General features: G+C 36.5%; 1 protein-coding gene across 2 annotated transcripts in view; it reads right to left on the bottom strand.

The window, feature by feature from the left end:
* Nucleotides 1–16274, bottom strand: part of CWF19L2 (CWF19 like cell cycle control factor 2) — a 155464-nt gene that overhangs the window by 122055 nt on the left and 17135 nt on the right. For both annotated transcript variants that reach the window (XM_069554927.1, XM_069554926.1), the window contains exons 4-6: nt 13691–13801; nt 12823–12942; nt 3628–3721 (exon numbers count right to left, since the gene is read on the bottom strand). In XM_069554927.1, coding sequence (XP_069411028.1) covers nt 3628–3721; nt 12823–12942; nt 13691–13801 — 325 coding nt within the window. The remainder of the gene's footprint in view (nt 1–3627; nt 3722–12822; nt 12943–13690; nt 13802–16274) is intronic.

Raw genomic sequence — 16274 nt, 5'->3', positions numbered from 1 at the left:
AGCAGATATATATACACATATAACTGATACACTGTGCTGTACAGCAAAAAATAACACAACAGTGTAATGCAATTAGACTTTAATACAAAAAAATAAAGAAAAAATCACATCATAAAGCAGTTATATTCTAATAAAAATTCATTAAAATAATAATAATCAATATGCAATTGAGGCCCATACCCCTTGGCCCCAATAACAGCAATAATAAAATATTTTTAACAAGAGAATTCATGAATTTAATATTTAAAAATCAAAAATATCAATTTGCAGTAGCATCTGTCATTATCATCTATAATTATCATCTATAATTAAACCCAACAAGTATTTTGTGAACATTTACTATAAATAAGAAAATCTGTTAAACACAGAAGGAAATAAAAACATAATAAGGGGGTAAAACAGGGGTGAATGGGATATCAGCTTATTAAAAATATAACTTTTATAAACAAAAAAATCATGAATAAAGTATGGTCCCTGTCTTCTCTCTGAGATAAATATATATCAAATAGCTACAGTAAATTCATTGGTATGTGCATGCACTCTAAGTCACTTCTGTCATGTTCAACTCTTTGCAACCCTATGCAAGCAGCCCACCAAGTTCCTCTGTCCATGGGATCCTCCAGGCAAGAATACTGGAGTGAATTGCCATGCCCTCTGCCAGGGGATCTTCCATGAAGCACTTAATATTGACTACATCTGAAGTCTGCTTTTTATACGTCAAAAATTAAGAGGCTGAGCATATGCTTTAAAATTAAAAGTTGAATTGTTATAGACAAAATACAATCAAGTAAATCTGAGCTATATCTTCATTTTTCTCAGAAGACAGAATAATATGAAAATAGCAATAAACTCAGTCCCAGGAGACTTAGATTTTAGTCTTGTTGTTATTACGAAACAGTTGTAAGATCTTAAGCAAGTCATTAACGCCTTTAAACTTTGTCTATCTATAAAATAAGGCAGTTGATTTAAATTACCTTTTAAATTTTTTCTCAAAAGGTTCTATAAGAGAAAGCCAAAAAATGAAGAGGGAAAAACTCTATTCGATGAACAAAAATACAGAGATTTAAGGCAAGAATTTTTGCTAACTACATGGTAACAAAGTCTTCTAAGGAAAATTTAGAGTAACTAACCCTATATTAGAATTAGAAAGAAAAGCTGGGTTCTAGTACTACTCACATGACTATAGGTAAATAACTTAACCAATTTCAGTCTTAGTTTCCTGAAAATTAGATATTAACTATAATCAATTGGGACATCTACTTTGCTACCCTCACATGGCTGTTACTGAAAATAAGCTAATACAAAAATGTGCCATGTAAACTTAAAAACTGTACAAATGTTCCCATTACTAAAATATGACTGAAGATAATTTTGTATGGACAATGAAAACATGCTTACTTTTCCACTTAATTTTCTCTAAGGAAAAATATCAAGAGTAACATTAATTATTGTGTATGTGGCAGTTCAATCATCACGCACACAAAAATCTGTTGATAAAATCTTCCCAAAACATTCCATCATAAGGACAATTATTTGACATCATCATTATCGTTTACTATGTTCTAGATACTATGATAAAAGATTTTTCTCATTTAATTCTCACAATAACTGTATAAGACAGGAAATACCATTATTTCCTACTACATTTAAACTGGGCTCAGAGAGGTCAGGAAACATTTCCCAAATCACGGAAGAAGTAAGTGGAAATGCCAAAATTCTAAGCTCAAGAAGTCAAACTCCAAAGTCCAAGTCCTTCGATATAAACTCTACATACGTTCTTAATATTATTCTTATAATATTAATACTTCCAGGGGTCTTATAGTTTCAACTCTACCACTAGTCTAAACAGAATGACTACACTATCTGCATATGCAAAAAAAAAAAAAAAAAACCCTGTAGATCATTTTTTAAAGCTTAATTTCAACTCTGGGATATATTTGGAGCTTTCTGTCATTATTCCTCCTAAATAAATATGAGAGGGAAATGGCGAAAGCATGATGTGAAAGGGAACAGAGACAGGCTCTCTAAAACCTTTGTGTAAGGTCATTTTTCTCTTACTGCCTTTGATTCTGCTGGTTCAGCCAGCTGAAAGATACTGCTTAAGAGTAGAATGTTGGGTCTTCAATCAGTGAAGAACCTGCTGACTACATACATATACTCAAAGACAGGATTTATCAATTCTAAGTCTTTCCCATATATGAACTTATTGACTGTCCTCTGAAAACAGGTATTGGTAAAGGCTTTAATCAGTCCTACATGATGGTTCACTGAGAAAACCTATGATCCTCAAACTCTTAAATTTCTAAAAATCAGTATTTCAAAGACACCTTTATATGACTATAGCTATTATTATATAGCACAGCAGAGACATTTCTGCCCATGATAAAAGGCAATAAAGAAAAGGCTATAATTACTAATAACGTCAGTACAAAATAAAAAGGAACCTATACGTGGCTCCAGGGACATCTCTCATAAAATACAAAGGAACATGATAAATGGCCAAAATAAAAATACACTGTGTATAAAAAGAAAAAGAACATTCTGTTGAGAAATCACTAAGATGAAAAGATAACAATTTATAATATTACTATGTGTATACTTGGTTAACTGTAATTAATTAAACTTTTCACTGAGTAACACTTAATTGGCACATAAGTATTTTTTAAATACTGTGTGATTATATGGCTTAAGTATTTTATCTCCGTCTGCTGGAAAGTAACAGCACTATCCTAAGGTCAATACAAATTTATAAATGGTGGCAAAGTAAAAATTTCTGAAGATATGAAATCACATATTTAATACTTATACATCATTTTAATGAAACTTCACAACCTTATAATACTGTATACATTTTGTAAAGGGCTTCCCAGGTGGCACAGTGGTAAAGAACCCACTTGCCAATGCAGGAGGCAAAAGAAAGGTGGGTTTGATCCCTGGGTTGGGAAGATTCCTGGAGGAAATGGCAACCCACTCCAGTATTCTTGCCTGGAAAATTCCATGGACAGAGGAGGCTGCAGGCTATATAAACCATGGGGTCACAAAAGGGTCAGACACAACTGAGCATGCATACATCACACATAGAATGTAACAAACCAAAGCAATATTAAATCTTTACAGAACCACGCTTTGCATTAATCCATTCAAAATATAAACTCAAATATAAAAACATTATCGAGTATAAAAATATTTAATCAATTTGCTACCATATTTGAGGTAAAATAATCTTGCCAAGTACTAATAATTTAAATAAGGTCTTAAAAGACTACAAATGTTTTATCATTGCTTTCCTATATGTAAACTGAACCTTTAGTAATAACCCATAGATGTTCATAATAGAAAACTGTACAAATTTCACATCAAAAAATCAATATACATCATTGTTTTACAAATATATAAACAGACACAGATGTTTTCAGACTTGATCAAAATTATAGCATCAGGCAGAAATATTTAAATAAGTAGTAATAAAAGTCAGATTTAATACATCTCAAAATCTGATTTGGACTGTTATTCATTTTTGGAATTCATAATACATCTTGCCAATCTACTAGCAGACTCAGGTCATTTTCTTAGGAACACCAAGTAACAAGAAATGTTTATGTGGCTACAAGCAAAATATAAAGATACCTTTAGTGACTGATGACACATTACAGTCTTCTGGTGGAAGACCTGTCCCACCATCCTTCCAGTATGGATTCAATTCTCTTTCTAGCAGTCTGGACTGGAATAAAACATTTTTAGAGGTCACAATTTTAAAATAACCCCACTATAAAATATATTAATAAATTAAAAATCTGAGACTGAGTTAACAATTGCAACCTTAGCAAAATATTTTAAACACTTTTTTTTTCCCAATTAACTTATTTATTTTAATTGGAGGCTAATTACTTTACAATATCGTAGTGTTTTTTGCCATACATTGACATGAACCAGCCATGGGTGTACACGTGTTCCCCATCCTGAACCCCCCTCCCACCTCCCTCCCCATCCCATCCCTCAGGGTCATCCCAGTGCACTGGCTCTGAGTGCCCTGTCTCATGCATCGAACCTGGACTGGCGATCTGTTTCACATATGGCAATATACATGTTTCAATGCTATTCTCTCAAATCATCCCACCCTCACCTTCTCCCAGAGTAATGGAAATAAAAGCAAAAATAAATAAATGGGACCTAATTAAACTTAAAAGCTTTTGCACAACAAAGGAAACAATAAGCAAGGTGAAAAGACAGCCTTCAGAATGGGAGAAAATAATAGTAAATGAAGCAACTGATAAAACACTCTTAAGACACACTTTTTCCAACTTGGAGGAAATAATGTCTAAATTAACATTCACTCAATGTGTTTACTGAATGCCTACCATGAATCAAAACTGTGTTAGATGCAGAAGATAAAACAGTCAATACCGCTAACTCAGCCCTTACTAGCTTATAAGATAGTGAAGAATACAGATAATATACAAGTAATTGACAAGTGCTTTGAAGACAGAAGTACAGAGTGCTAAAACCATATACAATTCAAATTCCTCTCATGCTGACAAATCAAACACTTCCTAGAGGAAGTAATATGAGTAGTATTAAACCTAAGGATGAGTAAGAATTAGCCAGTTTCTTTTGTGGGTACCAAGAGCATTAAGGTGCGCCAAGGACAAAAATAAAAGCATGTTCTTAAAACCCTAGAGGAAAGGGAAAACACTGCAGTTTTAGGAAAGAAAGTAATTCAGACTTAAATAAAACTTTAGAAGCATGAATGAGGAGCAACAAGAGATTAGGTTGCACAATAATCAGAGACTAGGTCACAGGAGCCACTTGAAACAGCTATTGGAGCTTTATGCTGGGGCAATGGTGAGTCATAAACACGATCAGCTTTGTATTATACAAAGAGCAAACTGGTTTCAGAGTGGACAAAAGACTGGAGAAGAGTAACATTAGAGGTAGGAAACCAGTCAGAAAACTGTGGCAGTAATCAGGAAAGAGAGGATAATAACCTAGTAACAATGCGGGAGTCTACCGTGTTCCAAGCACTATGCCAGGCACTGGTGGTGGTGGTGTAGTCATGAGTCATGCCCAACTCTTGTGACCCCATGACTGTAGCCTGCCAGGCTCCTCTGCCCATGGGATTCTCCAGGAAAGAATACTAGAATGGGTTGTCATTTCCTTCTCCAGGGGATCTTTCTGACCCAGGGATAAAACCCACATCTCCTGCATTGCAGGTGGACTCTTTACCAGTGAGTCATGAGGGATGCTAGGCACTGAGGCTATAATTAACAAGCCAGGCATAGTTCTTACCATCAAAGAAATTAAGGCCTTGAGAAAGGGGAAAGACAGCAATATTAATATAGATGAGTGCTATAAAATTAAAGGCTACTACAGAAACATATACTAGGGGTACCCAATTTTATTTAGGGTGTCAGAAAATGCTTCTTAGAACTAAAAATTGCAATTACTAGAAATAATAAAGGTAACTGGATAGAAAAGAATGGAAGGAATTAAATGTTAGTTTCTAGTAATATGAACCAAACCTTTGAAAACAAAAATGTTTGGTGAAAAAAAAATTTTTAAGCATTTGAAACATATTCATGAGCTGACAAAAAAGTACAGAATCTTCAATGAACAAAAGTTCATTTAAGTTAGGGACTTCTCTGCAGTTCCTTGGTTAAGATACCACGTTTCCAGTGCAGAGGAAGCAGGTTCAATCCCTTGTTTGAGAACTAAGATCTCACATGTTGCAAGCCAAAAAATAGAAGAAAATAAAAAACAAACAAAAAATTTTAGTTAAAGGTTAACTTGGGGGGATAAACAAATAGCATGATTTGACTTATTTTTGTTGTTGGAAGAATTATGTTGTTCAGTTCAGTTCAGTCGCTCAGTCGTGTCTGACTCTTTGCGACCCCATGAATCACAGCATGCCAGCCCTCCCTGTCCATCACCAACTCCCGGAGTTCACTCAGACTAACATCCATCTAGTCAGTGATGCCATCCAGCCAACTCATCCTCTGTTGTCCCCTTCGCCTCCTGCCCCCAATCCCTCCCAGCATCAGAGACTTTTCCAATGAGTCAACTCTTCACATGAGGTGGCCAAAGTACTGGAGTTTCAGCTTTAGCATCATTCCCTTCAAAGAAATCCCAGGGCTGATCTCCTTTAGAATGGACTGGTTGGATCTCCTTGCAGCCCAAAGGACTCTGAAGAGTCTTCTCCAACACCACAGTTCAAAAGCATCAATTCTTCGGTGCTAAGCTTTCTTCACAGTCCAACTCTCACATCCATACATGACCACTGGAAAAACCAGAACCTTGACTAGACAGACCTTAGTCGACAAAGTATTGTCTCTGCTTTTGAATATGCTATCTAGGTTGGTCATAACTTTTCTTCCAAGGAGTAAGCGTCTTTTAATTTCATGGCTGCAGTCACCATCTGCAGTGATTTTGGAGCCCCCCAAAATAAAGTCTGACACTGTTTCCACTGTTTCCCCATCTATTTCCCATGAAGTGATGGGACCGGATGCCATGATCTTCGTTTTCTGAATGTTGACTTCTTATAGTGTATACAAAAAGATTCTGTCACCTCCTTTTTTAGTCTACTATAACATGCCATAGTATCTACAACCAAGAAATTCCTTCCAGTGCTCTTAGACACTCGAAGAGATACACATCAGATACTCAACAGGATAACAAAGACTAAAATTACATACTGAGATGGACAACTGACAAGTAATAAAAATTATGAGATACTACCTGAAAGTATAGAAAAGACACGACTGAATATATAAAGAACTACTATCAGTGAGAAAAAGACAACCCCAGAACAAAAATTAACAGAAAACATAAACAGGCAGCTCATACTATGAGAAATCTAAATGACAGAAGAAAGCAATGACGAGATCTCTCCTAGTAATCAGAGGAATGCATACTAATGCACAAAATACAATTTCTTACACATTAATCAGCATGACAAAAATTAAGTATGACAATACAGACACTAAGTATGGTAAAGAAACATACATTTTTCAGGGACAATACACAGATACTACGTCTTTGCACGTGTCTGTAAAGAAAATAGGTGCATACTTCATAACTTAGCAATTTCACTTCTAAATATGTACTATGGAGAAATTTAGCACTGCTTGTAATAGTTTGTAAGAGTGAAAAAACAACAAAAGTGGAATGGAAATTTACAAAACAGCAGAGTTAGATTATGAAAGACTATTGAGTGAGTAAAAGAAATGACACGGAAATAAAACATATCAACAGAATCAGTCTCTAAAATAAGATGTTGGTCATATCATTTGCAAATAATATTTCTGACAATGGGTTAATATCTAAAATATACAATCAATTCTTACAACTCAATATCAAAAAGTAAACCACTCAATTAAAAAACGGTCAGAAGACCTGAATAGACATTTTTCCAAACGTCTATGTGTGCCAAAACACGCACATGACAAAATGCTCAACATCACTAAACACTGTGGAATTGCAAATCAAAACCACAATGAGATGTCACTTCACACCTGTTAAAATGGCTATCATCAAAAAGACCACAAATACCATGTTGGTGATACAGAGACAAAAGAATCCTAGTACACTATAGGCAAGAATGTAAATTGAGACAGCCACTATGGAATACAGTATGAATGTTCCTCAAAAAAATAAAAACAGAATTGCTATATGATCCAGAAATTCCATTCCTGGGTATACATTCAAAGAAAATGAAAGACTGATTCAAAAAGACATATGTACTCTCTCCAATGTTCATACCAGAATTGTTCACTACAGCCAAAATATTGAAGAAACCTAAGTATCCATCAATAGATGAATGGATAAACAATTTGTGATATACACACACATACTGAAATATTACTCAACTGTATGAAAAGAATGAAACTCTGCCATTTTCAAAAACATGGATGAACCTACAGGGTATCATGCTTAGTGAAATAAGCCAAGACAGAGAAAGACAAATACTGCAGTAATTACTTATGTGTGAAATAAATGACTAACAGAAACAGACTCACAGAACAAACTAGTGTCATCAGTAAGGAAAGGTAATGTCAAGGGGTTCAACAGAGGTAGGGAATTAAGATGTACAAACTACTATGTACAAAATAAACTACAAGGACATACTGTACAGCACAGGGACTTACAGCCACTATTTTATAAACTATAAAAATACTGAATCACAGTGTTGCACACCTGAAACTAATATTCAATATAAACCACACTTCAATAAAAAACAAAATTAAATTAAAAGCACAATAAAGCTTTTAAATAACAATTACAAAAATAAAAAAATAAAAATGCTAACCATCATCTGAAGAAAGAAACAAGAGACTAACATGATGCGCCAGGCACAACATACTCAAACTGGTCTGTGGATGCCTGAAAACTGGCTACTCTCACTCATTAGTCTAGATGATTTACTCCTGAACAATAATCTCAATGTTTACCTCAGCAAAAATAAAAAATTTCTACAGGGTTATCAAACATCAGGACTAAGTCCAGGTATTTACAAGGCAGCAAAATAAATTCATGGGTAAAAGAATATTAAATATTCTTCCCTTTCAAATGTATAAAAGGAATAAAGCAGCACATATAGTTTTCTAAAAAGTTTATAATCTCATAAGGGAAATAAAATAAGACTATTAAATTAGAGTATTTTATAGAAAACTACAAGTTCTATAAAGTAAAGGAACAAATAAAGTACTATGGAAGCATAAAAGAAGAAGAGATTTATTTCAATCAAAAGAAATAATAAGAATTTCATCATATATATCAAGTTAAGCCCTGAAGGATAAACAAGATGCAGCCATACAGAGACAGAGGGCATGTACTTAGAAAAACCCAGATGAACAAAAATTCCAAGACAGGAATTTGCAGAAAAACACAAAGTAATTAACTATTTTGGGTGAAGTGCAAATCACCCAAAAGAAAAAGAGTCCAATCTGTTTGGACTCCACTTGCAAGCAGCATTTTGAGGTCTTTAAAAAAAAATAAATATAAAGGTGCAATAAATATGGCACCTTTCTTTTCAATCTACGCTCTGAGCAAGGTAAGAAGCATACTCTCACTCACTCACTCACACACACACACAAAAGAAGACATAAAAGACAAAAATCACCTTTATTGTTAATGAAGGCTAACGTGGAATTTTTCTTTCAGTGGACACCAAATGCATCTGTTAACTGAACCCTGCAATGAGGCAGACTTTCCCAGGTGTAGAATGCGCTGAACTAACCCCCACATCATCTCATTCGCCACACAATCTCTGCAGTCTGTTCCATAAGAAGGAAAGGCAGGGCTAAGCCAAGCATGCCCAGTTTATTCTTTGCAAATTTTCTAAGAGAAAATGTACTTCATATCCTCAAGGACAGAATGAGAAAGGAGGGTAGAGCATGAAACACCACTAGCAGAGCTTCATCTGTGAAAGGAAATATTAGAAATGGCAAAGACACATTCTCATTAACTTGAATCACCGAAGATTTCTAAACAGAGTAATAAGACCATGACAACAGCTGTACTTTTAAAAAGTTAATCTGACATCAGTTGCAGGCTGCTGGGAAAAAAAAAAAAAAAGGTTATTGTAACTGCCCAGGCAAGAGTAAACTAGGGCCTGAACCACAATAATATTCAACCTTGTATGTTTCTTAGTTTCAGCGGCTCTCCTCAGTCACTACACATACTAACTCAGCTCCAGCAGAGAGGACGTAAATGAGGCAGAGAGGAGAAGACATACAACTAAGAACCGGCATTCAAACTAGAGGAGCAGGAACAGGAGTGGAAACGATGATACAGGTGCAAAAGACAAAAACTACCTTATCAAATGAGCAGATCAACAGATGCTAACTTACTTGAATCAGAGAAGTTTATATATAAGAGTTTGTAAGAAAAGATTATATTAATTAGAAAGCCTGTAGTTCAGTGCTGCTGCAGCTGCTGCTGCTGCTGCTGCTGCTGCTGCTGCTAAGTTGCTTCAGTCGTGTCCAACTCTGTGCGACCCCACAGACGGCAGCCCACCAGGGTTCCCCATCCCTGGGATTCTCCAGGCAAGAACACTGGAGTGGTTGCCATTTCCTTCTCCAAAGCAGGAAAGTAAAAAGTGAAAGTGAAGTCGCTCAGTCATGTCCAACTCTTAGTGACCCCATGGACTGCAGCCTACCAGGCTCCTCCGTCCATGGATTTTCCAGGCAAGAGTACTGGAGTGGGGTGCCACTGCCTTCTCCGAATTCAGTGCTAGAAAGTTGATAAGCATGACAAAGTACTACAGTTTCTTAGGAAAGGAAAGGTTTTCTGGAATAGTATTTCTAAGAAAATCTAATCACTATTTCAATCTACTTAAAAATACTGAAGAGTTTACTACATTCTATTGATATAGAGAACAGGCTTGAATATGTGCAAAACCTAAGATCCTAAACCAGTGATACCCTAACAGACCAGACTGTTCATGCCTACAAAGAGCAGAGCATGATTTCAGAAGCAAGCATGTAACGGCAATGGGTAAAATCAACTTCCTGACGTCATATAGCTCCTCTCTCTTGCTCTACTATCCACTGGGTATCTCCCTATGGTACTTTCCCCTTGAGTCCCAACTTCTTCAGGTATAACTCAGAGACAAAACAGAAATAAAGGTGTTCCAAAAATTCCTGGCCCCAAAGTTGCAAATGGGCAGCTCCTTAATTATAAAGCCAATACAGTTTATCACACCAACATTTTCAAAATTAAAATGGAACTGAGGGGGAAAAAAACAAAACAAAAAAATTGATCATAGGACTTCATGATCACTTATTTTCACTTATTTGTGCCTCTATGCGGCATTCAAGGTAAATTCTTTTTTAAAACTTTTTGTTTTGTATTAGGGTATAGCCAATTTAAAAACAATGCTGTGACAGTTTCAGGTGAACATCGAAGGGACCCAGCCATACATACACATGTATCCATTCTCGCCCCAACTCCCCTCCCACCCAGGCTATCATACAACACTGAGCAGAGTTCCATGTGCTATACAGTAGCTCTCAAGATAAATTCTTAAAGACTATTTTCTTGTTCTTGTTAGCTAATACTGTCTTCAGCTGTATTGTCTGTTGTCTGACCATTTACAAGTTTTCTAATTTCAACTCTCATATTTGTCATTTCTACAAGTTCATACTGGCTCTGTCTCAAATCCACGTTATTAACTTTTTATCCCATATTCATATTTCCTATTCCTACTGTTACTATATAAAGCCATCAATATTTCAAAAGATAAAAGGTTTTAGATCAGATATGGGTCTGATTCTGTTGCTGTTTTTTTATTGGTATAGATATTTATTTCTTTTCTAAAAAATCAATGTATTTATTTTAATTGGAGGATAATTACTTTACAATATTGTGATGGCTTCTGTCATACATCAACATGAATCAACCACAGGTATACATGTGTCTCCCCGCAGCCTGAACCCCCCTCCCACCTCCCTCCCTACCCCATCCCTCTGGGTTGTCCCAGAGCACCACTGGCTTTGAGTGTGCTGCTTCGTGCATTGAACTTGCACTGGTCATCTATTTTACATATGGTACTATACATGTTTCAGTGCTGTTCTCTCACATCATCCCACCTCGCCTGCTGCCACTGAGTCCAAAATCTGTGTCTCCTTTGCTGCCCTGCATGGAGGATCATCGGTACTGTCTTCTAAATTCCGCATACATGCATTAATATACAGTATATGTCTTTCTCTTTCTGACTTATTTCACTCTGTGTAACAGGCTCCAGGTTCGTGCTCCTTTTTATAGCTGAGTTCAAAGGTTTGTCTAGTCAAGGCTATGGTTTTTCCAGTGGTCATGTATGGATGTAAGAGTTGGACTGTGAAGAAAGCTGAGAGCCAAAGAATTGATGCTTTTGAACCGTGGTGTTGGAGAAGACTCTTGAGAGTCCCTTGGACTGCAAGGAGATCCAACCAGTCCATTCTGAAGGAGATCAGCCCTGGGCGTTCTTTGGAAGGAATGATGCTAAAGCTGAAACTCCAGTACTTTGGCCACCTCATGTGAAGAGTTGACTCATTGGAAAAGTCTCTGATGCTGGGAGGGATTGGGGGCAGAAGGGGACGACAGAGGATGAGATGGCTGGATGGCATCACCAACCCAGTGGACGTTGAGTCTGAGTGAACTCCGGGAGTTGGTGATGGACAGGGAGGCCTGGTATGCTGCAATTCATGGGGTCGCAAAGAGTCAGACACAACTGAGCGACTGAACTGAACTGAATATTCCACTGTGTATATGTACCACAACTTCCTTATCCAATCATCTGTTGTTTATTGTTTCAAGTGAATCTCATTTACGGACCATCATTACATTGTCACGTATTTTATGATTTTAGCTTAAAAAAAATGCCTTCAATGCCTTCAAAAAATTATGACCTTCAATGCCATAGAACTTGTTTCTGAGAGACATGTGACACCTAAGTTGACAGTGTCATCCCCTAGGAAGGACCGATAGTTACTTTTGCCAATCACTTCAAGGGACTACTAACTCAAGAATACTTTAAATTCTCACTTTAAAGATTTTCAGACCATACATATAAAATGGTTCAAGCCCTAAACCCTTATAAATCAAAGCTGTAAACCAAATTCTATACTCAGCCATATATGCCCTAGATTTATAAATATAATATACATTTATACTTATTTCTGGCAAAAAAAAATTTTTTGAAGAACTTATATCACATTTCATAGTTGTTCCCACTGGTTTTATTAAATACCACAAAAAATAATATCTTACAAGTAAAACTGCATTTATATACATGTGTATCACTTAAAGGCAAACTAGAAAGGTAAAGTATTTTAAATATTCTCTTACCTGTTCAAGTGCCTGGGTTTTCTCTTGCTGTGTTTTCCTTGCAGCTTCCTTTTCAGCTTTGAGTGACCACGATGACACAGTTTTAACAGACATAAAATCAACAGTCATCCATTCATCCCTCTGTTAAGAAAAAGAAGTCGCTTCAATCTAAATTGATTAGAACAACACTAAACATTTAGTAATAAATTTTAGAGATCCTGGGGGCATTCACATCTGGATTAAAGCCACATGGCTATATAATTTCTTAGCAAGTTTCTTAGTCTCTGTAAGCTTTATTCTCTCCCCTGTAAAAATGGGTAAAAACACCTACATTTCAGGAACGCTGTAAGGAGTTAACATGAAACTGACTTAAGGCATCCAGCTCAATGCCTGATACAGAACAGGTACTCAGACATTAGCTCTTCCCACCTTTCTTTCTTCACCATTGCTAACAAAATAAAAATAAGACTCTTCTTTGGCATATGAACTACAACCCCAAACGTGTAAACTATTCAACTAAGAGCATTGCTAATAAAATTTCGGCATGCAGTAAAGGGAAAAACTGTGACTTGAACTCCACTAACTGTAGAAAGGTCAGATAGATGTAACAGTACAAAGCTTCAAGTACATAAGGGGAGAAGTACCACTTCCCTATCAACAATCAGAAGCAGAAAACCCTGAGAGACTAGAATAGGGATAAATACTAACTTTCCCACAGGAGAAGAAACCAAGTTCAAAAGCTCAGCAGATTGCATTATTGCTAAATTAGTTGTATAAGTTATATTGTTTACAAAGTCTAATTTTTCTACTGAAGAAATTACACTGATCTTTCACTTTAACATTCACCTACTCTTGTAAGTTTACACTTGTTTAAAATCAGGAGGCTTACCTGAATAATCTGATTATCTTCTTTTTCTAACTTTTCATCTTTAATCTTCCAGGCCTTTTCCTTGCCAGGAGTCTGGGAGGGAACAGCCTCAACCCACTCATCTTCAGAGCTCTAAGAATATTTAGCATATAAGTAAAGTTCTCAAATTCACATACTTTCATATAAAAACTGTGCAGTTGCACCCTTTCATTTTTTTCTCATCCCTAAAATACCAACCTTATTTGGGTTTCCAGTCTTTGCCCATTATACTTTTCAATCTCTAAATATTCCTCTCGGGGAATTAAATGCATTCTCATGGCTTAAACTACCACCAATTATGCTGACATCTTTCTAATTTATATACCCAAAGTTTCAATGATTTAAACAACTGCCTACAATATTTAAATGCCATGCTGAACTCAATAAGAACAAAACAGTAAACCCAGCATATACTTCTACAATACCTGTGCCTCTTCCGATATATTTGAATTAAGCATCACTACCCACCCACTTCCCTGAGTCAGAAGTTTCACGGTCATCTTGCCCCTACCATCTTAACCTACTACTGTATTTCCAAAAGATTTCCAAACTATACCATACAGTGAACATCAAATGACTATCATGGGATCCACCTCCATCCCTGGCCAGAGCTGACTGTTTGAGAGGTTGTTACCTAAACCAACTGACTTCGATCTTAGTCACTCTCCAGAAATCTTAAATGGTTTACTCTGTAACTAAGGAAAACTGGAAAAACACTGGCAGAGACCATTTCTACCATGAGGCATAGAATTCAGCAAAAATTTATCAGTATCAAGAAAAACAAAAACAGAACTAAGAGGGAAAGAAAAGGAAGATAGCAAGAAGAATCATAAAAGCATCTGTGACTCTAAGTCCAGGTATTTCCTAAAACCCAGCTGCACTGCTATATGTCCTATGAGACTCTGGTACTTTAATAGTGACAAAACTGAAAGAGGAGAGTGAAAAAGTTAGCTTAAAACCCAACATTCAAAAAACTAAGATCATGGCATCTGGTCCCATCACTTCATGGAAAATACATGGGAAAAAATGGAAACAGTGACAGACTTTATTTTGGGGGATTCCAAAATCACTGCAGATGGTGACTGAAGCCATGAAATTAAAAGACACTTGCTCCTTGGAAGAAAAGTTATGACCAACTTAGCATATTCAAAAGCAGAGACATTACCAACAAAGGTCCATCTAGTCAAAGCTATGGTTTTTCCAGTAGTTATGTATGGATGTGAGAGTTGGACTATAAAGAAAGCCGAACGCTGAAGACTTGATGCTTTTGAGCAGTGGTGTTGGGACTCTTAAGAGTCCCTTGGACAGCAAGGAGATCCAACCAGCACATCCTAAAGAAAATCAGTCCTGAATAATCATTAGAAGGACTGATGTTGAAGCTCCAATACTTTGGCCACCTGATGCAAAGAACTGACTCACTGGAAAAGACACTGATGCTGAGCAAGATTGAAGGCAGGAGGAGAAGGGGATGACAGAGGATGAGATGGCTGGATGACATCATGGATTTGATGGACATGAGTTTGAGCAAACTCCAGGAGTTGGTGATTGACAGGGAAGCCTGGTGCGCTGCAGTCAATGGGGTCGTAAAGAGTCGGACACAAATGAGCAACTGAAGTGACCTGAAATCAATTTAAATTTGGTTTCTGTTACCTACAACCAATAGTTCCAACTAATATATACTCCTTCCTCCCCATCCTTAAAGTAACAGCCCTAGATCAGATCTGCTTATTTTTCATCTGGAAAAACCAAATTAGTCTCCATAACCCCTGTCTTTCCTGCTCCCTTTCATTCTCCAACTCCCACTCTAAATACACTTAGAGTAATGTAAAGGGCACATCTGGTCACAGTACTACTCTTCTCTGACTACCTGTCATAAAGATTACTTTTACTCCTCTTCTTTCTGACCAATAGAATTCAGTTTTATTTAAAGATGCAACATGCCTCCCTTCCAGGAAAGTGAAGGCTTAATCAAGTCTCCAATAAGATGGAAATGAAAGTATTGTGTAGGACATTCTGGAAGTTAAGAAAAAGAGGGCATTGTCTCTACTGTTATGTAATGTAAGAAGCACTTTTTAAAGAGAACAGCGTGACAAAACTAGAAGCCTTGTCCCAGAAGGCCACACCACCATTAAGTTGTCTACCTGATTTCCTTTACATGAAAGAAAAGTTAACTACTTTTACATTCTATATATTTTATATCAACCAACGGCTATTCTGAAGTTCTCTAATAATACAAATGAATCTAATTTGACGATACATTTACTATTGCATAAATCAAACTTCATGGTTTATCAAATCCTATCAGCCACTACAGTTTCATCTATTCTGTTTTATATAAGGCAGAGGAACCAGAGATCAAATTGCCAACATCCGCTGGATCACTGAAAAAGCAAGAGAGTTCCAGAAAAACATCTATTTCTGCTTTATTGACTATGCCAAAGCCTTTGACTGTGTGGATCACAATAAACTGTGGAAAATTCTGAAGGAGATGGGAATACCAGACCCCCTGACCTGCCTCTTGAGAAACCTGTATGCAGGTCAGGAAGCAACAGTTAGAACTGGACAC

This window comes from Ovis canadensis, chromosome 15, assembly GCF_042477335.2.
Source record: "Ovis canadensis isolate MfBH-ARS-UI-01 breed Bighorn chromosome 15, ARS-UI_OviCan_v2, whole genome shotgun sequence".
Lineage (NCBI taxonomy): Eukaryota > Metazoa > Chordata > Mammalia > Artiodactyla > Bovidae > Ovis > Ovis canadensis.
The sequence above is the reverse complement of the archived record's forward strand: the minus strand, read 5'-3'. Positions and strand labels throughout refer to the sequence as shown.